General features: G+C 38.1%; 2 protein-coding genes across 3 annotated transcripts; both read left to right on the top strand.

The window, feature by feature from the left end:
• The first annotated feature begins 98 nt into the window (after nucleotides 1-98).
• On the top strand, nucleotides 99-12,265 carry LOC145462819 (FACT complex subunit SSRP1-like). Its single transcript, XM_081446441.1, has 17 exons — nucleotides 99-257; nucleotides 1,195-1,380; nucleotides 1,829-1,934; nucleotides 2,220-2,297; nucleotides 2,887-3,002; nucleotides 3,551-3,645; nucleotides 4,010-4,145; nucleotides 4,333-4,436; nucleotides 5,785-5,913; nucleotides 6,499-6,729; nucleotides 7,061-7,127; nucleotides 7,265-7,394; nucleotides 7,800-7,857; nucleotides 8,212-8,371; nucleotides 10,018-10,212; nucleotides 11,033-11,293; nucleotides 11,570-12,265. Exons 1-17 carry the CDS (start codon nucleotides 201-203, stop codon nucleotides 11,714-11,716), a joined length of 2,256 nt encoding a protein of 751 aa, XP_081302567.1. The 5' UTR covers nucleotides 99-200; the 3' UTR covers nucleotides 11,717-12,265.
• Nucleotides 12,266-15,772: 3,507 nt separating this feature from the next.
• LOC145462872 (uncharacterized) lies at nucleotides 15,773-27,481 on the top strand. 2 transcript variants are annotated; one of them, XM_081446516.1, is made up of 6 exons: nucleotides 15,773-15,929; nucleotides 19,340-19,374; nucleotides 21,290-21,326; nucleotides 24,113-24,310; nucleotides 24,725-24,889; nucleotides 25,659-27,481. In XM_081446516.1, the coding sequence occupies exons 1-6, from the start codon at nucleotides 15,875-15,877 to the stop codon at nucleotides 25,844-25,846; spliced, it is 678 nt and encodes a 225-aa protein (XP_081302642.1). In that variant the 5' UTR covers nucleotides 15,773-15,874; the 3' UTR covers nucleotides 25,847-27,481. The 2 variants fall into 2 exon arrangements, with proteins under 2 accessions (XP_081302642.1, XP_081302643.1); XM_081446517.1 differs by lacking the exons at nucleotides 15,773-15,929; nucleotides 19,340-19,374; nucleotides 21,290-21,326 and adding an exon at nucleotides 21,387-22,909.
• The last annotated feature ends 505 nt before the right edge of the window (nucleotides 27,482-27,986 follow it).

Genomic DNA, 27,986 nt, shown 5'->3' with positions numbered 1-27,986 from the left:
TAACTTCTCTTTCACCCGGGCAAAAAACCCGGGAAACGAGGCGGCCGGATTCGAGCCAATCATAAAACTAGCTCCAGTCTATGCTCTTTCTTTCTTCGACCTCCATTTTGGTATCGCGCGGGAACAACTAAATAAAGTCAAGATCAATTCGATGTCCTCGTGCATTTCTTGACCGTGTTATCTCGTTTAAGATTGGCAAAATGGCCACCGATGTTTTGGAATACAATGATATTCACCTTCTTGTGAGGGGAGCTTTGGTAAGTACACACATACTTGTTTCATCCCGTCTCAAATTTGTACATTCTTTCTTTGAGCATTCGCTTTTGATTTGCTGCGCGTGAAATGTGTGCTTATTTGAGCTTATTTCTAAACCTAATTGTAGATACTTATGACGCTGAAAATGGAAGCCTAGTTTTCTCTACTACTTCTGCTAGGCTTAAATGTACGAAAGTAGTAGATATATATTTTAAAGAGCCTCAATTAGGCAAATGTAAGGCAACTAAAGCTTCGTACATGTGTTTGCAGACAGTGACTATAAGCTTAATTCTGCAAACCTGGACATTCAGCGATCGAGCATTAAATGTTTAGTTAGCATCGTAGTCAAAATGTGTTGGCCACCAAGACCTTTTGCTGGGACTTACTAAGAGGCCAGTAATGAGAGGTTTGATGGTATAACATGCTGGTGAACAATAACATGTCAGTCTACATGTTAATCTTTAGTGGACCAACAGGTGACCAATGTAGCTTGTGCATAAGTCGCTGTTATGTCCAGTGGAGACATGGTCGACATAGGCATATGCATAAGTGAAAGACTTTCAGCCAATCAGCATGTATTTTATGCTTATGCCAACCATGTCCCCACTGGACATAACACCAACATAAGCAAGAATATAAGAAAAAAGCCTATGCTTATCTCCCCACTAGAGCATAAGATCAATTCAAGATTGCATGTGAGAGCGGTAGATATGTTGTTCACCATATCAACTGATATGTTAAGTGCCTTTGAACTGATGAAAAACCACTAAGACAGCATTGGTGTCAACTAGATATCTGTTGACTTTTGGTGAAGTACCAATCAGATATCGATCAACCCATTAATCTTCACCCCCTTCACCCTTCACCTTCAGAAGACCAACTATAAGATATCAGAGTGCAAGAGAGGGGTTTCCACTGACATGCCTTTGTTCTTTGCAGCATGATGGTCGCTTGAAGTTACACAAAGGTGGGGTGATATTTAAAGCTAACAAAACAGGAAAGCTTGACCAAGCTGCAGTTGCCGACATAGAATCAACTCAATGGATGAGAGTAGCACGAGGCTTTGAATTGAATGTTGCTTTGACAAATGGATCACAGTTCAAGTTTGAAGGCTTTAAAGAGGGTGTAAGTCCAACTTTTCTTTGTTATTATAAGTGTTTTTACTCCCTTTATCACTAGCACATTAGAGGGTATTTCTCTTTTTCTCACACACAACTGGGAGCCATGCCAAGCTGAACCACGTGGCCTGACCTTTATTACAAGATGTTAATTAAAGTAGTACAAGAAAGTGACCATGAGATTGAGGGGTGTAATACTAATAATGTATAACATTTTTTATAATGAGATGGTGTATAATTCTAATTTTACAGTGTATATATGGATTTTTGTGTTTTGTTATACAATACAGGTCTGGATGTCACAGTTTGTTTTTCACCACTTATCCACTGGATAGCATTAATGTGGTGAATAATGTTATCCACTTTTGAATAACTAAGGCCAGCTAATATACAATTTGTGCCATACTCATGGTGTGTTTAATAGTGTTATAAACCTTTCTTGTATCCTTTCATAGGACTACGACCAACTTGCTGCATTTTTAAAGAAACATTTCCAAATGAATTTGGAAGAGATTGAACTCTCAGTCAAGGGCTGGAACTGGGGTGTTGCTAAATTCAAAGGTTAGTTGTAAAACTTGTCATATTTATTTTTCGAACCCTGAACATTTGACATTTTGTAAATTGTTTTTGTGGCAATAGAATGAGGGCTCTTTATATTAAGGAGAGTTTTTAGCACTTTTGCATCAGTTGTAAAAACCCTAATCTTGTTCATGGCAGAAGCAACAAAAACAACTGCTTGCAGCACAACAACCATTTCCAGGTCTCAGCAGTGTGCAAGAAAAACATTTTCCACTTATTTTGTTTCACTCAGCTCGTGGAAAATAACATTTCATTGTATTATTCCAGGTTCATCCCTCTCTTTTGAAGTCGATGAGAAGCCAGCATTTATAGTCCCTCTTAAGGATGTATCCCAAGCAACCACAGGTCGGTCTGTCATTTTATTGTTTTTTATCGTTACTTCTGTCAGATCTGGGGAAATGGAACTGTCATTAACTGGCAGTGAAGCACTGTCTTGAGAGGTTCAGTAGGAATAATTACACATGCCCAAAAGAGTGTAACAGGCTCTTAAATATTAACTGAATAGTTCTTATAACCAGTCACTGTTCGTAAGCAGTTGACTCTTCATTAATCAAGCCAAAAACACTTCCCAAATGGTAACATGAGAATTTCTAAATGACACAAACCTCTCAGAAAAACACAACAACTGTTCACAAAAAAACTGTCAAAATGTCAAAATTGAGCAACACGTACGCATGATAATCATAGGTGCAACTTAAAGTAACAATGTCTCTGAGGTCACGTGCCCTGTTAGTACGCCATGCCATGTCGGTAACTGTCTCCTCAACAGTCACTGACAAAAACTTTTGTATGTATTTTCAAATTTCATTTACATGAAATTTTCCCCAAGGAAATGTTGGATACTTTATGTGGATAACCTAATGAACAAAATTGAGAATTAAGACATTTGACAGACTGTAATGCAACTTTACTGAGTAGACTGTTTTTCCAACAGGCAAAAATGAAGTTACTCTGGAGTTTCACCAACATGATGATGCACAAATCTGTTTGATGGAGATGAGATTTTATATCCCAGCTACATCAGATAATGCAGCAGAGGATCCAGTCAAAGTATGTACTATAATTGATATTTTAACAGATAGCAATATATAGAAAAGCAGTTAACATGCACAAAGTATATCATGCAGTTAGGTTGGAGGGACTAAATTATAGACCAAATAGTTAATGATACTGTATTCAAATGGAAGGCATTTGCATTTTTTGCAACCAGCAAGCCTTCTTTAACTGCAATGATATGACAAAACAGCTCTCTGATGGAAGTTGTTTGCATAAAAATTTACCTTTTTTGAAAGAAGCAATTCTTCTTTTGCAATGATTGTTGTAATCATAAAACAGGGATCTATGTTGGCAGTCATTGTTTGCTCTGCTTTGTCGTTTGTCTGGTGTTATCCTGCCAATGTATGATTTATTAAAAATTGAGAATGTTATTAGTTGAAAAAGTTGTCGGTCTAAGTAAAATCAGTGTTTATCTCGGTGTTTATGTACAATATTGGTTAATTTTCCATAACAACCTTTCAGAATCACTTTTGGAAAAATAGTCTTTCTTTATCTTTTGTGGTGAATGTTTGATTATGTTAGTGTTATTTTCTTGTCTTTAGAATTTTCATGAGCAGGTTCTGGAGAAAGCAGACATTATTCAAGCAACAGGAGATGCTATCGTTACAATACCAGACGTGGCATGTCTCACTCCAAGGTAAATATTTCCCTTTCACCATATAAACTTGGTTATGAAAATGGCAATGCCTGTCTACATAGCTTGATGTAATTTACACAAGTTCTAGAGAAATTTTGATATCTAATCTTTCCAAACTCACTTTTGTGTTGTTAGCAAAAAAACAAAGACTAGACTAGAAAACAAAGTCTGAGTCAACGAGGGTGTTTAACCTTTTCTTAGCTACATCCTTGTTTGCATCAGTCTATTTGCTATGTAAACACAACAAATCTGTTTCCTTAAGATGTACTTGAAAGAAATTATTCCTCAGGCTGTCTCAGCTGGACTGACTAACTTCCAATAGTTTTTAGGTTTCATTGGATTTTGTTTTTAATTACCTTTTTAGGGGTCGATACTCCATGAAAGTGTTCCCTTCATTTCTCCAACTTCATGGCAAAACATACGACTACAAGATTCCCTACACATCAGTGTTAAGGCTTTTCCTTCTTCCACACAAAGACCAAAGGTTTATGTTTTTTGTGGTAAGTATAAAATGCATGCAAGCAATAATAATTTTTATCCAGACTTTTGCATCCTTTGGAGTCCTATGATGCTAGATAATGTACATACCAGTAATAATTTATTATAATGTATTAATTTATAATTACATTAAGTTTTAAAATATACCTAGACGTAATGCTCGAATAATTTTGACTGGTCACATTGTAGGTTAGTATGGATCCACCCATCAAGCAAGGACAGACAAGATACCCATTCTTAATCATACAGTTTGGAAAGGATGACGAATTTGATGTGAAACTTAATTTGTCAGAGTAAGTGAATTATGACAGGAAGGATGTGTCTTGCTTTTTTTTAAGTGTATATGACAATATATATATATATATATATATATATATATATATATATATATATATATATATATATATATATATATATATATATATGTTTGCTTTATGGAATCTACACAAGATTGCGATATGGAAATCAAAAATAAAAAGAATACTGGATCATGGATATCACCACGTTTTAGCCCTCTGAAAACGTGAAATTTCACGTAGGTTGATTCTATCAGAAACTGCGTGGAATAGGACCTGTTACTAGCAGGGCTGTGACGCTAAAACAAGAATGTAGGTCTACATATCTTTCATAAATGTTTACAATTTTGAATCAAACCTGGAATTATGCTTGATTGCCTAATAATTTCCTAAATGTATATTTTAATTACTTTTTTCGTTTTCTAGTTGTGTGTTTCGAAAAATGTGTCAACCTATGTTCTTGTTTTGATGTCACAGCCTGACTAAGCCCAGACCTGCACCTCACACAGTTTCTGACTAACCAGGAGTGAAATTTCCCGTTTTCAGATGGCCAAAACATGGTGGAGAAACAATGATGTCTCATGTTACGTGTATTTTTCAATTTCCCTATTGCAATCTCGATCGTGTAGATTCCATTGAGCAAATTAAAAACTTTCTCATAGACACTAGTAAATTACCTCAACTCAGAATGATAAGTCCTTAAAAAAGAATAAGAAAGCTCAGATAATTTTGCTGATATAGTGTGTCCTTAATGTGGAAACATTTTCGGTTCAATCCACTACATGGCTGTATGTGTTTTTGTATGGATACAGTTGGCATTTTGTACTGGTCAGTGAAAACCTTTATGTGTAAGTTTGTGAGAACAAGCTTTGTAAGTGTGATCAAGCTTTGTTAAGTGTGAACAAGCTTTGTTAAGTGTGAACAAGCTTAGTTAAGTTCGAACAAGTTTTGTTAAGTGTAAACAAGCTTTGTTAAGTGTGAACAAGCTTTGTTAAGTATGAACAAGCTTTGTTAAGTTTGAACAAGCTTTGCTAAGTGTGAACAAGATTTGTTAAGTGTGAACAAGCTTTGCTAAGTGTGAACAAGCTTTGTTAAGTGTGAACAAGCTTTGTTAAGCATGAACAAGCTTTGGTAAGTGTGAACAAGCTATATGTGAACAAGCTTTAATTATGAACAAGCTTTGTTAAATGGGAACAAGCTTTGTTAAATGAGAACAAGCTTTGTTAAATGAGAACAAGCTTTGTTAAGTGTGAACAAGCTTTGTTAAGTGTGAACAACCTCTGTTAAATGTGCATGTCACACATACACTCATTACTTACATGTTTGTTAACTTTGGCCATGTAAGGGAGGAATTAAAGGAAAAATATGAAGGAAAAATAACGCAGGAGATGGATGGTCCAATATATGAGATTGTAAGTAGACTTATGAAGGCTGTGGTTGGAAGAAGAATCACCGTCCCTGGGACATTCAAAAGGTAAACTAATAACACAAAGTACTAAAGGCAAATACAAGTTTTGAATTTATTATAGAACTGAATATAATTTGACTGACATTTAATGTGGAATTCATAAACTTTGGTATGTTTGGAAATTGTGCAAAATTTATGAGTTTGAACCAGCATTTCAAGTTAGAGACAATGTTTTTTTGGCAAAAGTTCTATCTGAAAGTTTCCAGTTTTAAAGTTCTGTTAGTAGCTTTTGGTAGGTGTTTAGTTACTTTGTTGCCGAAATCTGATATGATGTTAACCGTACCAATGAGAGAAAATGAACCCTAACCCTACCCTTATCAGGTTACCACAAAATATAGCTGTAATAACTTGAAATTTAACTTGAACTCGAAACCTGAACTAGAACTCATGAAATGGCCAATCCCATGTTTGGAAGAACTAAAAATTGCCAGCTAGATACACCTTTCTTCTTTCTCTAGCCCCTCCCTCCCACCCTCCCTTCCTTCCACATTAGACACGAAGTATGTCAATGGGAAACTGAAAACAAATGGATCACGATAAAAAACCAAAGTTGATGTTGATTTATACTCATTTTATTGTTTTGTTTTACAGTCATAATGGGCTTAGCTGTATAACGTGTTCATACAAAGCTGGAAGTGGAATGCTGTACCCATTGGAAAGAGGCTTCATCTTTGTGCATAAGCCCCCCGTACATGTACGCTTTGACGAGATATCCTCCGTGAATTTTGCCCGTGTAGCAGGGGGAGGCGGGTCCAGTCGATCTTTTGACTTTGAGGTGGAAACCAAGTCAGGGACCACCTATGTGTTCAGTAGCATTGAAAAGTAAGTGGAATGTATCTTAGTTGGCATAAAAACAAAAAGCCATGAAATTGCCGGGCCTTTCAGTGATCTACAGGAAAAAGAAATTATACGAAAGCAAAACAAAGTGTTATACAAAGTTACAACATCAATGATGTTGACGTTGATGTCTGTGACAAGGGCGGGTGAACATGACGCGTGGCAAGCGCGGGAAAAGTTGCGTTTCTTTCTGATTGGTTTAAAATACATGTTCTTTACTTTGATTGGATAGTGGGAACAGTCACGCGTCAGTCTGTCGTAATCCTAGATTACCCCTCTTGGCAGCCAGTTTATTGTTTTCCTTGTCTCATTTTAGGGAGGAGTATGGTAGACTTTTTGACTTTGTTAATGGTAAACACCTGAGAATAAAGAACACAGGCAAGGTAAGAGATTCGTCCAAATTTTTCAGGCCGTCAAAGGTTTTTTCAGTTACCAAAACTGATACAATGATGTAATGCAAAATGCACTAAATATTCAAATAAAAAAACTCTCCAACTGCTAAATTTGGTTTGTTTTGTAGTCGAAGGTGTCATCTAAAACTTACGAAGATGAGTTGATGCCCGGGTCAGACGAAGACTCTCACGATGCTTATTTGGAGCAGATGAAGGCAGAAGGTGCCGAGAGAGACGAAGATTCTGAGTCAAGCGAAGGTACGTTGTGCGCTTCGATCAGTATAGTACTTCTTTTAACAATATCCATGAATTGTCAAGGGAACAGGTGAGGAGAATTAAGAAAATCATCAACTTAGAGATTTGGTTCGTACAGTACCATTTATGGATCAGAAGCCAAAATTAGGGAGAAGATGGTTGGAAATTTAACGTTTGATTCGGTAAATTTCGTTTCAGACGGTTTTCGAATAACTCGAGTGGTATTCCTCTCTTCTCTGTCTAAGCGCGGATCTGTACGGAAAATTCTGTTCGATTAGTACTCTCTGAGGAATGGTGTTCGCGCCGTCTCTTTATGATTGTCGCTAGATTTTGGATAAACCCTCATCTTTACCTTGTTTTTAATTAAATGACGGACCGTCTCTTATTACCTTAATTTATCGTTTACAGATTCTGATGAGTCTTTTAATCCAGAAAGCGGCGCTGAAGATCAGAATTTAAAAGAAGAGTAAGTGATAACAGTAATGGAAATAAGCCGTAAAATAGCACCACCTTCATTGTACTTGACACCTTTTTTCATCTTACCCAGGCTATTAGTGACTAACAGGACGTTTGCCTTCAGCAGGCGTGGCTTTTAAACAAAATAGAATAAATATATAGGAATTTGTAGAGGCACTTTTTACGGAGAGGCTCTTCGTCCAGTGTAGGTTTTACGTACATGTCACTTCTAAAGCGCTTTCCAGCCAACTGCTTAATTACATCTTGTTTGCGGACGCGTTTCGAACAAAATATGTCAAACATCTTAGTGATGTGGAGAACTGTTTTTAATGCCTGGCATCTGAATTATTTATTCTTTTACCAGATTCGAGAGCGACCCATCTTCCTCAGCAAGCGAGGGAGATTCTGACGCAGGAGAGAAACTCAAGCATAAAGAAAAAGAGAAGAAAAAGAAATCGCCAGAAAAGAAAAGGAAAGCTGAATCAAGCAAAAACGCCTCGCCCAAAAAGAAAGCTAAGATCTCGGTATGTACCCCCTTTTTTTATATAATTCTTGCATGAATGTGAATATATTTATGTTTTTAACCAAATCGTGTAAAATTCTTCCTTTCTCTAAACAGAAATACTAGCCAAAAAGCAACAAAAACAGCACTAGCCGTATGTTCCATGCTAGTAACATCTCTGCAAAAAATTACGTGCGTCATTTAAAGCTTAAATGCCTGCAGGCTGGCTCCAAAATTACTTTAACTCCATCCAGACACCAAATGCATTCGAAAACAGAAATGTCATACGCTGTAATCTAAGATTCACAAGAATAATTTCAGCCTGAAATCGGCAGAAGAATAAGAATATTCAGCGTCGGCCGGAAAACAATATTTTTATTTTAAAAAAGGATTGTATTATAAATAATTATGTAGAGCAGACCTTGGATTTTTCCAGAATCTGTTTTGAGCAAAATAATTTACTTTACTTACTTTGTTGTTATTTTTGAGTTGGCTGAGGTAAATTATGATATTTCCTGTTTCAAAATTGTTTACTACTAAGTAGTTAACCACAAAGTTGTCTCAGAAAATCCATGGCTGTTTTGGACTCAGAGTTAAATTTCCCGTAAATTATGCTGAGAAGAAAGTGTTGCCAAAAGTGTTGTCAAAATTACGCTTATGTATGTATGTGTGCAAAGTGGTTGCAAGTAATTCAAAGATCGAATTCATTCCAGCACGTGCTATTCGGTTGCCAGACAACATCAACAAAAAGGTTTGCATGAAAGTTCTAGATATTTCTGCTGCCTGGTTCTATGTATAATTGAATATTTTAATTTAGGCAATAGATGCGTCCTAGGAACAAATCCTTAGAAGGTTTTCCGTTCAACATACCCATCGTACAGATCTGGTAAAAGAAAGGGAAAAATAAGAAAACTGTTGACGGAGACCACGTTGAGGAAAAGTCGGGAAATTTTATATGACGCAACTAAAACTGAAACACTTTCAGCACTAATGGTGTTTGGACAGTCTAACAGAACAACAACAGAGGAATAAATTTCCTCTGATGTGGTTAATTTCTTTGCGGGAGACAAGCTAAACAAACAGAACATTGCGAACAGTAATGGTACATAATGGTTGTATTTTCGTTTACACCTTGTTTTCTTGAAGAACCTCAACCGTCTAAATAACTCCAGAAACATCAATTCACTCTTTCTTGCTTTATCTTTTCCCTCCCCTCCCACTGTTCATGTCCATGACACGTGACTCTAGTCGCTTAAAATAATCCTGGTGACTTATCTTCGTGTGCTGGTGTGGTTTTGCGGTTTTGTAAGACTCTGATAAGACTCGCAATTTTTTTTCGCGGTTTCACGGGGATTTGCTCGAAAAATGGTCGTTTTTGTGTTAGGAAACAGATGCCTTTCTTCAGTCTCGCGCTCAATTCGTCTGTCGCTTGAGAGTTATCTGAGTTTCGATTCAGTTGATGTAGTGTTACGAAGATCTCTTCATCGATTGGTTGATCCGTGCGCGCGAGGGTTCGTTGCCGAGCAACAACCAATCAAAGGGGACGTTACGCGAATCCCTGTAGAGTTACGTGGATCGAATTTTACACCCTTCCAATGGGGGAAGAATTGAACACATGAGGAAAAGTCTGTTTAGTCAGGGAAATTTCACCCTTGTTTTTTATTTTAGCCAGAGAAATCTAAAGGCAAGCCGCGGAAAAAGAAGGCTAAGAAAGACGCTGATGCCCCCAAGCGGGCAATGTCTGCTTATATGCTGTGGCTGGGTGAAGTCCGAGAGCAAATCAAACAGGAAAATCCGGGAATCTCTGTCACTGAACTATCCAAGGTGGCGGGAGAGAAATGGAAACAAATTGAAGATAAATCTGTAAGTCAGTTGGCATGCAAAGTTTCGCTTATGTGGTTTCACTCCTCTTTTCGAGGGATATGTTGCTGTGAAGGTTGAATGCAAGGTCTCATGTAAAACTTACTGCGATTATCAGTTGAGTAAGGCAGGAGGGAAGTTTGGTTACGAAGTTTTGGCCTCGCGTCGCCTGCAATTTCGCGCGCTTTGCTGCCGATGACGTCAAAGGCCGACAAGTTGCTAATGGATACGGAGCCAGTTGCTCGTGACAACAACACGACTTTCACGTTAAACTTGGTGACCAAAGTTTAGTCCCGTCTTACTCAACTGATAATCGTAGTACTACCGGAATAATAACATAGAGATGTGAAGACTGCTTGATAGTTTTGATAGTTTACGCGTTAGACTCTGGATATAGAGTAGGGGTTCAAGCCAGACTCGTACCCAGTCGCTATTTACGTGTGTTGGTGGGGAGAGAAGATTCGATACTATGTAGGGTGGGTTAAGGCGCGCGGGGTGTCATAGGAATGGTCGAAATAGACGAAGCTTCTTTTTTTTTCTGGCCTCATTTTATTATCTTTGGCTCCTTCAATACCTAGAATTGAACAGACCTTAGCTTACCTTTATCCCAGGCCGATATTACATTCCTACTTCACATTCAAGTTGACAGGTAGTGGGAAAAAAGGATCTCATCATCCCGAGAGAAATATCTCAACCAAGAGCCAAATTCTCTTAAGTACGTTTTAACAAAATGGATAGAAAGCTGTAGGGAGAAGTCTGATGTTGAACTTTGGTGAAGCGTGAATCAGTAGACCATGGCTGACTAAATGATTTCTTTGCCTAGGAATGGCAAGAAAAGGCGAAAGAAGCGAAAGCGAAATACGAAGTAGCGATGAAAGCCTACAAAGAAAAGAAAGCTAATGAGCCAGTTGAGGACAGTCCTGAAGCCAAATCCACCAAGAAAGGTTCGGTGAAGGAGTTCTTTGGTAAAAAGGGAGACAAGAAGAAAAGCTCTCCTCGCAAATCAGGCGGCGGTGAGTCACAGAAATTCAAGAGCGCAGAATTTGTCGACACAGACGACAGCTCCTCGGAGGACGAAGGAAAGGTGAAGTGTCGACTGTTTTTTGTTACGTTTCATAATAGATCATAGCGAACCTACCGTAAAAACTAAACCTTGTTGCAACCAGAAGTAACGCTAGGAAGTTTCAATTTAGTACTACACCAAAGAATTAGCCAAAATCTTTTTTAATAGTAGTGATAAAACTGCTCTCGGAGACAACAAGATATGTTCTACCCACGCTAGATTCTTTTTAACAGTTCCTCTACAAATTACCATTGAGACATTACAACTGAATTTATTCTTACACTTACTAACCCGCAGAAAGAAAAACCCAAATCCAAACCAAAAGGAAAACCAGGGAAGACCAAGAAAAAAGCCAAGAACGCGTCAGACGACGAGTCTGAGGAGGAAGAGGAGGAATCTGAAGAGGAAGACGCTGACATCAGCGAAGGCTCAGATTCGGACTGAAACTGATAACTGAAAGAGACTGGATTCGAGAACTACTTTTAACAGTCTACAGTGCAGAGGTGCACTGTTGCGCAAAACAGCATGCAAGCGAGGCATTAAGGTCTCACATGTCTCAAATGCCTCGTTTACATGTCTGTTTATAAGGGCTATCAAAGCTTATTTCTCTGTGACCTTGCGGGACAACTAGGCAGTGCAAATGACCACCTTTGTTCCCGGCTGTATAAAGTCCAACTACGAGAGTAAACTAATTGTAAAATTAAAAGAAAGCATCCCTGTTTCAAATATGCTTAGATCACTTACTGCTAAACACGATTAAGTACAGGGTGAATGGGAAAAGTGACAGAACCAGATTCTAAGAGACACTTCAATCTGTTCTGGTCAGTGGGCAGAGATCTAAGGAGATGAGTGGCACATCGGTTGCGTAGCTTTCAGAGACTGGAAGAATTGGTACTTCCCTCGATGAAATTTGACAAAAGAATACGCATGAAGTGAAACACGGCTAATTTTCAACTTGAATTTGGTAAATGTAAATTTGCGTAAAGGTACCGCGAATTTGAAAAGTTGACATACTACGCTTTAGCCCTTTGTTAGAGCAAAGAAATACAGGTGACCCTTAGCACTGTGATGTGAAAGTTCAGTGAGAAAAGTGACTTTACCCCTCCGCTATCCGAACATTGCAATCGCTGAACCCGCGCCCAAGTGACTTCAAACGAGCTCGTTGCCTCCTGTGGATTGATGGGCGAGGAAAATTATAACTATAAACCGGCATTCAAAGTTAACATTCGGCGCACAAAGCTAAGAGGTTTGAAATGTTTCGAGTTATTGCATTTCACCATTACAGTTTGGCTTTATGACTTAGCCTACAAATAGTCCCACAGTCCGTTCTCACACCCAGGAATTCGCGCGGCCATTTTTTTCTCGCGTTACGCACGACGGACTAAACGAAAGACGGATTACTCGCAGTCTATTGTTTGAGTGCCTAGTTGGTTGCATGTGGCCATGGGTTAAACACAAAAGTGACCTCAGGATATAAGACTATTGTCAAAACTCAACTGACTTCCCGCGAACTATTTTGTAAACAAAAGCCAATCAATGAGTCAAATTGTCAATAGGCAACTTGTAGCCTGCAGTTTTCTAATTTTAAGACATCAAATGTTTTCCGTGTTTTTCAAAACCTTGTTGTAATTTGGTTATGTTTAGAAAGCTGCTCGCAGCTGTTTATGAACGCTTGCTTAACGTATTTTTCCAAAGCGTCAATTGATTTTCGAACAACTTTTCTCCCTCCACCCTGCCGCACAAACGGGGTACGGGAGAATTGCCTGGCATCCCATCCACGGGGAGTTCTGCAATATGGCTTGCAGGTAACATGTCACCCAGGATGCCAATCAAACTTGAAAACACCCCATGCATAAATACGGTTATTGACCAAGCGTGAGGATATTGGCCAACTTAATTCTGTTATTGCGAGTATATAACCACGAAGAAAGAGAACGAGGTCAATAGCTACCGTTCGAAACTGAACAAGCTTGGTGAATAAGGAATTTATCTGAACTCATATTTATCTGAACTCATTTTCTTGCGGGAAACAGTTGGTAATCCCTAGCGGCTAAGATAGCCCCACAGCCAGCCAATCACAGCACAGACTCTGGCCAAATCAGAATGCAAGTGATTTTGAACAATTTGGCAGGCCATTAAACGGCTTTTTGTTTTCGTTTCGATATCTCAACTTCGATAAACCAAAATTAACTTCTACTTAATTAATTTTCAGGTTAATTACAAGACAGCAAGAGACCGTAAATTTTTAATTACAATATCGTGCAACTTCAAGTCATATTGAAGTAAAACAAAGCCAAAAACGTTTTTCATGGCTTAACCCAGAGTTCGGAGAGACAAGCTGGGAAGCAGGACAAAGCGGGGAAACTTAAAATTGAAGTTTTGTTATATTACGATAAATTATTAATTGACCATTGTGAGAAATCGTTTTCAAATTCAGCCATAGACAAATCACGAACTAGTCAAAATAGTATCAGGACGGGTGGAATTTTTACGAATTTTTTACTGGTATGAATTAATTTAGAACCATTTCATTGAGAAATGAGGTTTCTAACGAGTTGTTCGCAAACCAGGGGTGAAAAAGCTGGACTAATCCAACACCTCTTTGGTAATCTCTATGTTTCGACGAAAAGCACTTAAAAATCCATGGTAACGTTTCAAGCCTGTGGAATATTTGACCGAGATAAAAATTGCGTCCATTTCTTTGTTAATTTCTTTGTACGCCAGCTTTTGTTGTCAGCCGAAAAACTGGAATCAACACTTCATTGCAGCTCTTTGCGTGAACCGACAAAAAAAGCTGTGAAGAAAGAGGTCATCTTTGCTGAACATGTCGCCTGTATTTTAACACATTTTTCAACTCGAGGTAAGGGTGTCTAAAAACCTTTAAACGAATCAGTCGACCGGTGTTCTGGTGAAGTGTCTTTTTCGTAAGTTCTACAGTAAGTACCTGTAAACTATTAAACACACGCGGCGTTTTTACTCAGTCGCAGATGGCCTCGCAGATTTTTATGAAATTCGGTACAGCCCAGTATGGGGCTTATATTCTCCACGCTTTTTCTTTTTAATGCTGTGAAATTGATGAAATCCGGTCCAGTTTGATAAAGGTAAGGACGACACGAAACATTCCTTCGAGAAAACGCACTTCTACCTGACTCCATTCAAGGCATCTCACAAAAAGTCTAAAATGTCTGACTCTTCTAACGTTTAGACTTGAGTTTTGGTTTCGAAATAAAACGGGATACGAGGTTCCGTGAGAAATCTAGCTCCCTCGCCTGCAAAAATGTTTTTCAACATCACTGCTGAACTCTAGAGTGATTGATGAGTCACCAGGCTGTAAACAAAAGAAAATTAAAAACCTATTTGGAATACAATTAGTATATGTTTTGTAATGTTCATTTTATTTCCATTTGAATGATTCTATTTTAGCCTCAACTTTTTAATGTTTATAACCAAATTGGTGTATTCTTTGAAAGTCTCGTATTCATTCTCAGTTCATTGGATCAATAATGGAGTCCGTCTCTCAACTTCCCACCGGCTCCCTAAGACATGTTGAGTCTTCGAGGTTCTATATAATTTAACTCCTGCAGTTGCAGGTTTTCTTCAATTGTGCCAGACTCGTTCACCTGGTATTGCAGGCTTTGTTCCAACTCGAAGACCACTCGTGCGCGCGCGTGCGGGTTGAATATCAGTATAGCAGCCCGGCAACAACAACAAAACTTCAGGATATATTTGCATGGTAACTCGGTATAGTAGGTCAACCCGGCTAAATCTAGTTAGCCAAGTTGCCATCTTGGCAGGCGGGCAGGCTAAAACTTCACGTGATATACTCATGCTATCTCAGACGATTTCTCGATTTATTACTCCAGGAAAAAGAAAAGTCTGCTGACGTTCTAGTTGCTTTAATTTATATCACTGATAAACAGTCGAATTTTAAGTGATAAAATTACTGCATTTCAGAAGCTTCTTAAAATATCGGATATCTACCTGGTCACAAAGAGAGACGTTTTTAACAAAGTGTGAAGTAAGTATTTTTATCCGTTTGGCCATTTCGCTTTGTCTTGTCGGTTGGAACCATTGCCAGTCAGGAAGACTGTCGGATAAATTCAAGATTAAATTTAATTCGCCGATATCCGTTTGACAGGACTGAATTAAATCTGTTTAATCTTTGGTACGCAAAGTAAACACAAACTTCAATATATGCAGGTATCGCCAGAGTTCAAACAAGATACCAAACCTCATGAAAAGTGAATCAATTGAATCTTATATAAAACGTGGGAGGCTTTAATCTAACTGTATCTATAAGCTTAGCGTTCCTTTGTTAATTCATCGTTAGCTTTCTTGTTGCTAATTTGCGGATTTTGTAGCTTTTGCTATTTTCTTTCTCCTTGCACCTGATTAAACTTTTCGTCGGCAATTTCGTACAAACTTCAATTACTTGCCTCGTTTTGGTGTTGACTTCTTGGCATAAATTAACAAGTCAAATATATTAGCATACTCAGAATGAATTATTTAAAATTAACTACGCAGCTTACGTGCATCTCTCGCGATATTTCTGGCAGTTTACAATGGTTGTGGACAGGAATTTCGGGCAGCCTTAGTCGTGGAATGTACTTAGGCTTTTGGATATTCTTCTACTGGACGACCTTATGTTGCGGACGAGGTAATGTGCAGCAGTTTGCTTGCAAAATTTCCTCCTTGCGTGGGGCGAAGGGAAAGCTCGTGTACGAGCTTCTTCGGTCATTACGCTCCAATTTAGAATCTGTTTGCTCATTAGTGTTGTGCTTCCGTGGATGTCGGCTAATTGTGTTTAAATACTCTGCACCTTTTACATTTTGGAAGTCTTTCGTAAAGAACGTGATGCAACGTGAGAAGAATGCGAGGTAAACCGTCTCACACCGCGTTCTCGCCGCAAAACGTGAAGTGAACAGTACGATACGGGTAGAGAACGGACCTTCGATAAAATTGGGTTGTAAAGGAACTTCCTTGACAGCGAATTAACGAAATACAAGCTGGTAGTATCGATAAGAAGACTTAACATCTCGCTCTTGAAGTTAAGCGTTCAAAATTTCAAATCGTAAACTTACAAATCCGCCACTCGCTCTAAAGAGTATCGCACTTCATAATAATGACTGCAAGGTAACAAGAACATTTGTCGTTTTATTTCTTTTTTATTTCCTTTGTTATATTGCTCGATAATTAGCCAATTCGCTGAAGAAGCGGGCGAGCCATTTACTGAGTGTTCAAAGTACTGCAGTTCGCTGTCAAGAAAACGCTGCATGTTGTCTTACGAAAGTCACTTTTTTTCTGCATACAATTGAATAGCGCGCGTCGTTCGTTCCATTCACGTTGTCATAGAATTTCAACCCTCATGCTAAAGGAATTACTTTCACGATTGTGTTGTGGGCGGCTAAGCACATTCCCCTAATAGGCAATATGATTTTAAGTAGCGATTAAACGAGATTTGTGACATATTTGAAATCCGAGAAGCTAAAAATGTCAACACGATTTGTATGGACTCGTGTGTAAGCTTGCCTCACGTTTATCTCAGGTCACATATTTTCATCATTTTGACCGCCATTTCTTGAGCCATACGGTTTGAGCTTCAAGGAAAACCGATCTTTTTAATGTAACAAGTCTCAAAACACGCAAAGGATTTGATTTTTCGCCGATTTCGACCGATTTAAGATAGTTACGCTTGAAAATTCAACTCCTTTTGTAATGACAGTGAAATGACCTGCGGCGAGCGTTGTTTACGGTCTTTGTGAGAGTTTTTAAAAATACGATTTTCATAATCTTACAGTTGAACTAATTGCAATACTGGAGAAGTGTTAAATTCCCATCAATAAGCTTTTTCTATAGACCACATGTATGCAATATGTCCTACCTCATAACTTAAATCAAGAAGCCAAATTCTTTTACAGAGTTTTATTTGAGTTTGCTACATAACAACACGTGATAGAGCCTTCTAATTCATTGCCTACTCGTTAAGTTTAATTAACTTCTCAAATTTCTAGAAACCTTCAGAACTATTTGTAGTGTTAACACTGTTAGAGAGATCCAAACTTGGAGAAAAATATTGAGTTATTACTTTTTGAGCCTTCACTTAAGATACCATCATTACTTAATTGGCTACTTGCTTTTGCAAACCAAATCCTCTGACAATCCCAGCTGGCTCCCATGAGAGCTTTTAAAAGCTTCAAAACAAAGGTTTGGTGTTTATTTCATTCTTTTGAAAAGAATGCTTGGCGACATCTACGACTGTCCAATCTGAACCCCCTAGCGTTATTACTGGTACAAGACAATTCAATTCCTTATTGCTATTGTCTTCTGACATGTGCACACGTTTCCGTCACTGTTTACAAGCGGTGTAGAGAGTCGTAAACATACAAACTGTGGAGTGGCTGTAGGGAAAAAGACACATTCTTTTTGCAGTTTATATGGCCTAATTGTTGCCACAATTTCTTTCAGCAATGACCAATTTACAGCAGTTGTTGATTTATAAATATTTAATTCATTTTTGCCATGAGCACATGTAACAGACTGGTTCAATATCTGGTGTTCTTTAATGTTGTTGAAAGGTGTGCTTTTAAACTGACAGCTTTTGCCAGAAGACCTGCTGAAATATTAGAACATATGAAAAACCTGTGGATATTATAGTATTTACTTGAATGAAATTCTGCCATAGCTTTGGATCAGATGTGGGATATACAATAGATGTACTTGCCATTCTTCTCATTGGAACTACAGATACTTGTTGCTAGCTGTGTGGGAAAAATGTAAATGTTTCCCACATTTAAAATACAAATGTACAGGTGTAAAATTTTACAATTCTGCAGTCAAAGTCTATATCCTACCCATGTATAGATATAAGATACTAACAATGTATGACTTCTATGTGGCAGTACTTTCTCTGAGAAACACTTTGTGTGTGCAAAGAAAATTCTGTCCAGTAGCCTGGAAGGGTAATGGATTCTATCCTTCAATGTCTGGCAGACAAATTGCATTAATTGTTGGACTGTTAACAAGTTGGCATCTGAAATTATAATGATGAAGAAGAAAGACCTTTAGGCTTGCATTCAGTAGCTCCAACTTGCTAAGCCTAGGGTAACCTGGAAAATCTGTTTTATTTGCATAACTTGATTTTCTTATTTTTGTATTAAATTATACCATTTCATTTCCCAAGAGTTATCAAGTTCACAAAAAAGTAAATTAAGTGAAAATCCACAAATGCTTTCGTCATAAACCATCTGAACCCTTCCCAGTTTTAAACTAACCTTACTATCCCCATTTGTGGTTCATTGTAATTACAAATTATTATGTACATGTACATGTACATGTGCATGTACTTCCAACAAGACACACAAGGACATAGGGCTGTGTATTTCTTCCTTTCAGAGACTGAAAGTTTACAATAGAGATGTAAAAAACACTGTTTCAACTGGACCATATGTTCTTGTACATCAGGCTCAAGATATTACTCTAGATCTCCTTATGGACTCTCGTACATTTCGTTTAATGTTTGTTTTGAAATTTTGGTGGTTCATCAAGACAAGTTTTACTATACATGTAGCCATTGATTTTTTTGTTGGATTCTCATGACTGCTTAGCAGGATAGTGACGTTTTATGGAGAAATTACAATAGATGTGGATAAGTTGCTCTTAAAGCTTTTAAATACAGTGTGCCACATATTGGATAAGCAATTGCTTGCAGTTTGCTTTATGATAGCCGCTCATTGTCATGCACAGTCAACTCTGGTATAAAGTCACAGTGACCGTTAGCACAATAATTTGGTACCCTTGATTGCAGGAGTCTGTGATAACAGGGTGCAATATGTTATACATTTGTAATAATGTAATCTTCTAGACTAAAATGTATTGATTGGCGGAAGATCACATCCTATGCTGTCGCCCTTTTACCCTTTGCCATCAGCCATTTAGGTCATAATTTTTTACTGGAACCTTATTCCAACTGCAGTTTGCCGACAGTGATTCTTGTCTTGAAAATATTTAATTTATCAGATATCATACTGAACAGTTCACAAGTAATAAAATCCCTTTATTTTTAATCAGGGCAGAAACAAGAATATTCCTCTTCAATAATGAAGGTGAGTCATTGCAATCTGTTTTTGTTTTCTGTTCTCTTTGTGCATGTTACACAAGCGAGGACTATTTCTGGTATAGTGTAGCTTGCCATGATCAAGTTTACTGTTAGTACAGCTGCACTCAGTCAATACGTCAGCCAGGTATTGGCCGAATATCGGCCAACACTGGGCCGTTATATCGTGTCAGTTCAGTGTTGGTCGAGTGTTGGTTGGGTATCCCCAATCTACCACTGATACTCAACCAATACTCAACCGACACTCGACTAGACTGCAAAACAGTCATATTTTTTGTGAACGCGAGCGACAGTCAATATTCGAACGAAAGGTCTGGAGCGAGTGTAAAAACGGAGAGGGAGAATAGGGAGAGACGCTAAAAAATACGTCTGTCCGCCATGCATATGTTAAATTTGTTCAAAATTTCCCATTCTTCCAGCAACGGGAAATTCCCATTGGTTTAATTCTGACGCAACCTGTCATCAAATGTCACTCACACCTAATCAAAAGATATAGACGCCCTTTCAGTTCCACAGTAGACAGTAATTCTCGCGGGAAAACAGACGATGTTGACTTGGATGCGCTTCCGAGCGATTTAGCTCAGTAAATACACTGGCAATATTCCTTGAAATTTATAACTGAAGGCGGGTTTCTCAACAGCCATTCACATGCATGAAAGACCCCGAGATCAAGCAAATATACACGCAAACAAATTATTTCTGCACGTATTTGTCTTGGGGCTACGGACTGAACAAGACTTAAACGTCTTCTAAACCTTATAATTTTGTAAGGTAATAAGTTATAAGTTTTATAGGACTTTATAGGATTAAGTATTGTTCAGTCTGTAGCCCCAAGAAAAACAGGAAAAATACGTGCAGAAATAATTTATGTGTAGATTAGCTTGCTCTCCGGGTCATGCATGCGAATGGCTGTTGAAACCCCCGACAAATGTCTTCATTTATAGATTTCAAGGAATATTTAATGCCAATGTATTTAGTGAGCTAGCCGTACATACCGAAAGTAAAATGATAATTTTTACAAGTGGACCGCTGCAAGGTTTCACTTTTTCAGGTAAACTTGCACACAGTTGGCAACGAGATGTCCACCAGAACTTTTGTCTAGACGCTTTTGCGCTGAAAGTCGCCTGTGACTGATAATGGCTGGAAGATGTGGGTGGAGCTGTCAAGCAATTTCTGTCACCTCAGTGACATTATACGACCCCCGCTCAGAACGAATTCGTTGTGTGAAAAGCGGACAGTCGTTTTCTCGCCTCACATGCCCGTACTCGCGCGCTTCACACGCGAGGATTGTGCCTTCCGAAAATGTCCAAAAACGACTGTTTTGCAGTCGAACACTCAACTGACTGTCGGTTAATATATCAGCCATGCATTGGCCAAGAGTTGACTGATACTCGGCCGACGTAACATTTGAGTGTCAGTTGATGTACGGCCAAGTGTTAAATAATTCTCGGCTGACATATCAATTGAGTGTCAGTTGATGTATCGGTGGTCAATAATGTCGACCAACATTACCTACAATAAACATGATCCACTTGCCTTGCATTATTTGAAGGTGTGATTCCAGTTGTCTTTAACATGTTCAGTTCTGACAGTTGACGGTTTGCAGAACATTGATACAGAACACCAAACCATGCATGCAATTTTATAACAAGCATACCTTTTGTGACTCTATAATTACACTAACCAACTGGACCGGATGCTAGATCTTTTTGATAGTGGAAATCTCCACTCAGATGGTTGTTTTAAAAAATTATACAGTACTGTAACTTGTCAATACTTGACATTTAAACTGCCTTCCTACATTTACACTGAGCTTAGAGGAAGTTGCCAAAAAAAATCACTAAAATTAAAAAAAAAATTAAAATAGATGTAACATGACTGGACATATTGTTTTTTTTCAACAGAACTCTGATAGAAGAAAACTGAGAAGAACACTTCGAGGTGAGTTGTCAGTATCTTGAAAGGATGTTGATATCAAGCAATGTATAAATTGTTCTTTGTTAACTTAGCTCTTGTAGTTTATAAGTGCATGACTGTATATATACATGTATGTATAGTCTTTTAAAAAGTTATGTTCAAAAGTAACACAAGCTTGCTGTGACAGTACAGTTTGCATGTAATTGAGCATGTGGTGCAACAATTGATCGTAAAGTGTACACATTTAAAGGTCTATTGCTGTATTCCACAGATATTTGTATATAAATTTATAAATATGTCTTTTATTAATCTGTGAAGTTGCACATTATATTTTTCAGTCAGATGATCCAATACATGCATTCAAATATTCCATAAGTGTCTCATTTGTTCTGTGTGTGACATGTTTTAGTGTTCATTTACTAGTAAGATTATTGATCGGTTATCAGTGGTCTAAATTTGTAAACAAATGTATGACCTCAGTTGCATTGCTGTTAAATTTTTTTAGACTACATGTATCAATATTCCCTGACAACCATAAGTTGGCCAAGGTCTGTATAATTGCTCAAGGAAACAGTTAAATACATGAATTGGCTGATTAGACTAGTGAAATTGAAAGACTTTCTAAATGCCAAAATTGGTTTCGAGTCCTGCATTCAGGGTTTAAAATTGCTTTCATTAGTTAGTTCATTAGTTGGATCAGGTGGAGATGGGCTTGATTAGGCAAAATAACTCTTATCTCAGTACATTCCTAGTTGCAAAAACTTTTAGCCCTGCATCTCTCTAAATCTCATCCATCTGGGTGTGAATCAAAGAGCATTTAATATCTCTTATCTGAGCAGAAAACTAAGGAATGTGCCTGATCAGCAGTATTGGCATAAATGTCACTTGATAATCATTTAAGCTTCTTAATTTGCATTCCACCGTGGGAAAATACCTGTGCATTGAACCATAAAATAACTTAGTCCACCTTTCACAAAGTGGGATAAGATCTACATGTACTAAGCTTGGCATGATTTTGCAGAAGTCCAGAAATAATTTGTTAATAAGTTTAGTCATATCATATGGCTTCACTTGGGTTTTAACTTGGAAGTTCACAATTCAGAAACCAGAGGGAAGCCGGTTCCTGTACGTCAGAGTTTTATGTCTGATATGGGGCTCTGTAAATATGCCTTTTGTTTTGTTGGGGGTCATTGTTATCAATAATAACACATTAGAAACAACTCAACTATCATTCAGTTAACTTTTTGTGCAGGGCAAGTGAGGGCAAATCCAGATATTGATCCAGCAGCACAATGACTGAGCTAATATACGGGGAATACGCCACAGTCTTCCCATGAGAAAACTCTAACCAAATCTGTGCATGAAACATCATCTGCCTTCAGCTATTAGAAAGGTCATAAGATCACAGCTCTCTGAAATAGCGGTGATGATATCAGGAGGCTTCAAGCCGTGAATTCTTTCAGTTTTGCTGCAGTTGCACGTCCGAATGTGTGGAGTACGGTAAAAGAGAAAGTTACTAGCGTGAGGTTTGAAGGCAACGTTAGTGTCGAGATCCGGAAACACTCTTACTAGAATCAGAGAAGAATTATCAATGGCTAATATCACTGGTATTTGCAAATAGTTTTTACATTTTTACTGTTCATGTAAATTACTGTTCATAGTTCTACTCTGGCCTTCTGTGGTATGTGCACATTGCAGTGTAGAAATTCAGCTTTGAATCACTTGATATTACTCAATTCATATATACTAGCCTTTTCTTATGCTTCTTGGTGGTGAACAAGACTTGCCTTTGCCCTGATTTGTTTTAATTATATTGCTTCTTCAGTAACCTCTGCTGAAATTCCGTGAGATTGCAATCTTGTTTCTTTGGCGCTCTAATACAGTGTATGCTACCCAAATTGTAGTCTCTAAGTTGCATTTTACAATTATTGTACTTGATATATGCATGTACCATCATTTTGTTGTTAATTATTTAAAGGTTGTGTGCATTTTTTACAGCTATTCTCTTCAGTTTTTAAGCACAACTTTTTGGTTCTTTAATAAAAATGCATGTTATCTACATGTAATGTTTACATGAATGTTAACTACCAGTGGCTACTGGTACAGTGTATGTGCATAATAATTTTCTGATCTTGAAACTGTAGTAATACTCATTGTTGTCACCATGGCTTGACTACTTCAGTGGTACCATAATTTCTTGATAGATCTCTAAAATGTTTTATTTAAAGGCTGCAGGCCTTATTTTCATGGTACATGTACAAGTAAAAGCAGCTTTAGTGTTCTCTTAGTTAGAAATACATAATCTACACTTGAAAGCAAAAAATGTAAATATGTTCAAAACTTGTTGTAAGTGCTTCTTTAGAATGCAGAAGCATCCTATAACACTGTATTTGTACATGACTTTGGGCCAGTTAAAGGAACCTCTAAGCTGGCAAATACATGCACATGCACATATGAGCTTCCTCAAAGGGGTATTTAAATCCATGTTATTTTAATCTCACCCTTAATTTTTCCTATCAGGAAAACATTGCCACAAGACAAAGTTGTTAGTACATTTGTAACTAAATTCACATAAATCATGATTTTCAAATTTGTTCAAATGAAATATTTAGACCTGCACCAAAGGCAGACTTTGGGTGCCCACTACAGTTGTACTTTGCTGCTCAAGTTTATTTTCCATTTTGCACATGATAGTTTATATATAATAAATCTATATACTGAACTTTCCAATCCAAGGATCAGTAAAAATTATTACACTGTACATGCATGTGATATTGAATGTAGTGATGATTAAATGTCTTTCTTCACAGAATCATTTTGCAATGACATTGATGGTAACAGGATAAAACATGGAGACCCATTTGTGCCTGAAGGAAATGATTTTTGTCTGCACTGTAAATGCTTGAGTGGACAAGCAGAGGAGTGTTTCACAACAGAGTGTGCAGTGCCAACATGCAAAGACTACAAGGCTGTACCTGGAAAATGTTGTGCTTATACATGCCCATCAGGTTAGCTTAGAATTCAGATGTTGCACATTGGTTAGCGATTTTGACTAAAAATAAATTAGTCAGTTTGGGATCTCTTTCACAGTGCGTCTGAGCCACATGAATGGGAACCCTGTGCTCGACTACTGTACATGTAGCTTTCCATCTCAGGGAAGTACATGAAGAAATACGTGTACCTCTAGCTGTCTTGTGCTACATGTACATGGATGAAGCTAGCAGACAAGCTGTGGTATCCATGGGATACTTTGGCCTGATTTAGACTCTGCTTGTTTGTCACAGTCATTTTAGCATGAGAGCCAAGAAGGGTTAATGTACTGTATCTGGAGGCAAGTGTACTGACCACGAGGCGACTGTGCCTCCACACAGTTTTAATAAAATGATTGTAATTTGATTGAATTTTTTTTTTTTTTCAAACAGGTATTAATTCTGAGGGTGTAGAGTTGGCAATAATCATCAGCTTATCAGTGGGCCTGTTACTCCTTCTCATCCTCCTAATAGTTGTCATTGACAGAAATAGGAAGAAAAATCAAAGAAATCGAATGAGAAATGAAGTTTTGGAGCAAACACAAAATTTAAGACCAAGTGAGTGGTAAAGTTCAGTTATACCCAAGGCAAAGCAATATTTCTGATTTTTTGAAACTCACTGCTAACATTAATCTGCCTAGAAGGGATACATTCCCTTGGGATTATCGTAATCTTACCCTGACAGGGTGTCACTGAGTGGCAGTGCTCTTCCATGGGAACTCCATATCATAAGCCATGCTCTGTGTGCAAAGAATGTCCTGTTCGATAGCCCGGGGCTATTGGATTTTCCTGTTGGAATAATGGATTCTGTCCATTACCTGCCCAATGGGCAAGTGATTGAAGTTTCTTTGGAAAATTTTGGAGGATATTCTATGTACAGAAGTACTGTAGGAGATGAACTGTTGAGGGCTACTGAGTATGATTTTTGGGCTAGTATGTCGGTTCCCTAAAGTGCAAGCTCAAAAATTTGTTTTCTTTGCACCCTGTATACTATTTAAAGTAACTGTTGTACTCTGTACATGTACAGTAGGTAATTTTGAGAACATGGGAAAGTGGTGTGGACCGGCTGTACATAAAGGCGTCATTTTCTATCCCAGTGAGCCCCACCCCACCTGCCCATTTCCTTGAGGCAAGAGATCTGAAGGTGAAAAATCATTGATCTTAAAATCTCAAAGAGTGATCAACACCAAATGTCTCATAACAATATCCATGCATTGTTAAGCATTCATATTTACAGGTGGTGAGAATAAAGAAATTTATCAATTAGGGGATACAAAATTTTCTTGTCTTATTAAGTAACTTCTTTTTTGTTATAACCTTGTTTCAGGACCTCTCAATAACAGACTTACGTCCATCAGAGAAGAAAATGACGATGGTGTGGAACCACCTCCCCCCTACACTCCTGGGAGAGGGAGATACAGTTTTCGAAAACCACACTATGCATCTCCTCAGTTTACACCAAATGAGCCACCTCCCCCTTATGAAATTGACTCAAGAGAGGCCACAGATGTATAGCAGAGGCTGATGGCTCTCTTCAGTTGTATCAAAATATTTATTTTAACCGCCCCAGCACCAACTCTTGTGGGGTGAATGACATAGCTAGTCTGAGAAAGCAACCAGAAGACCAGTCAGTTTGGTTCATTTCATACATAGCTGTTTGTTTGAGTTGGTCTTGACAATGCCGCAATGTAATTCATGACTGGTTCTGTACAAGATGCAGATCCGAAGAAAGGATAAAAAGAATTTGGAAACCTGCTGTTCTGCATTAAAAGAACTATTTGAGTGAGACTGAACGATGGTATCAGAAACCATAAATCCCATGGTACTGGAGAATTTTGCCCTCTACAAGAAGTTATCAAAGACACCATAGGGGCTGAAAGGGCACTGCTCCTAATAATGTATTTAAAACAATTCCAATCCATACAGAAAGATGAAGACCACATCAAGGAATGCAGTGTTCAATTCCCAGGGAGTTGTCACTGAAGACGATGCAGGAGGGCTGTTTGAGTTTTCGATTGATCAGTGCGGAATTTGTTAACAAAGCAAACCTTTTTGGAAGCAAATGGAAGTGGCAAATGGCTGCAGTGTTTTTCCCAAGGGGACATGGACTTCTGTTTTGTTTAAAAAACGTGAACTGATATTTATACTAGAGAAAAAACAGGACGTTTGTTTGTACAAAGTTCTTTTCTATGTTAATTTGATACTTTAGGACTTGGTAGAGAGAGGTTCAATCTTGTATAATTACTTTGTAGGATCTTAAATCTGCTCTCTGTATCAAGCAGCTCAGAAGTTAGTAGTTAAGTGCAACAAAGGGCATATACAATGTATGCAGTATGTATGCATGTATTGCGCACAAGCCCAGGCTGACATGATTTCCTCAATGCACTAGCTTTTAAGTGAGTCAGCAAAACGTGCCTTTGTTTTATAGTGAGGGTGGAAGAGGTAGTCTCCATTACGTTTTATAATATGTCAAATTATTGTCACATGTTGATTGGTTCTTACTTATGATCTGTTGGAGGACAGATGCATAGGTGATGTCATTAACACTTTTTTTGTTTCTTTAATACATTTTTTAAAACAAGTGGATTCCATGTTGCCGTGCATCTGTTCATTAACAGATCACAAAAGACGTCAAAATGTGGTAAGAGCATCAGTGCCACTGTTTTGTTCTTACTACCTTTTGATGTCATCTGTGATCTGTTGTTGAACAGGCACATGGTAACACCACAGCTCGCCACAGACTAAATGCTGGATTCAAATCTGAAGACATACAACAGCTATTTAGTAATGCATGTTTCAATTGAGAAATAAGAGCCATTTAACATTTTATTTATTTATTATTTAACCCTTTACCACCCTCAACTAACAAACAGGAAACTTAGGCTCTGTCATCTCTGCAAAGAGTATTGAATAGCGACGCCTTAAAAGGGAGTGTCATAGCTTTCATTTCTTCTGTCTGTTTTGTTTGCTCTTAACCACTCTGTATATACTTGTATTTTGGACAAATTTTTATTGACGAACGTTGCCTGTCGTGACCAGGAAGGGGACTTCTTCCTAGTGGTGAGGCTTGATGTTATAGTTTTTTAGATAAGAAAGAAATGCAACGCATGAAATGCTATTTAGGATATTAAAATTCAGTCGCACTCTGAACATTGGTTGAATTCCCTTTCTACCCCAACTCCAGTGAATATACTCTATGGGGGTTACTGACGCAGAGGAATTCGGGGAAGTGTCAACAAAGACGACAGGAAGACCCAAAAACGTGTAAGGGTTGCCATATGCTATTCACTATTTAGAGCTGTGTTCAAGGATCTCAACTGTGGTTGGGGGGGGGGGGGGGGTCAAGTGAAAGGGAACTATGTAATCCTAACTCAATTGATCAATTGACAAGCCTCGATCAATTTTTCAGTTAACGCAAATAACAATCGAGTTGGGGGAGGGCGGGGGGGGGGGGGTTGTTGGCAGCTTGTAAACATGTGGCAGAGAGTCTAACCGCAATCCCACGAAATGCCCAGGTAGAGACAACTCACTTGTATTCGTGATCTCTATCGGGTATTACGTCTCTCACTGAGAACTGTACTTGGATACGATGGGTGCATGGCCTATGCACGCGATGCATGCCTATATAGCTGATTGTGCTCAGGGATCATACACT

Source organism: Orbicella franksi, chromosome 12 (genome assembly GCF_964199315.1).
Source record: "Orbicella franksi chromosome 12, jaOrbFran1.1, whole genome shotgun sequence".
In the NCBI taxonomy this organism is placed as follows: domain Eukaryota; kingdom Metazoa; phylum Cnidaria; class Anthozoa; order Scleractinia; family Merulinidae; genus Orbicella; species Orbicella franksi.
The sequence above is the reverse complement of the archived record's forward strand: the minus strand, read 5'-3'. Positions and strand labels throughout refer to the sequence as shown.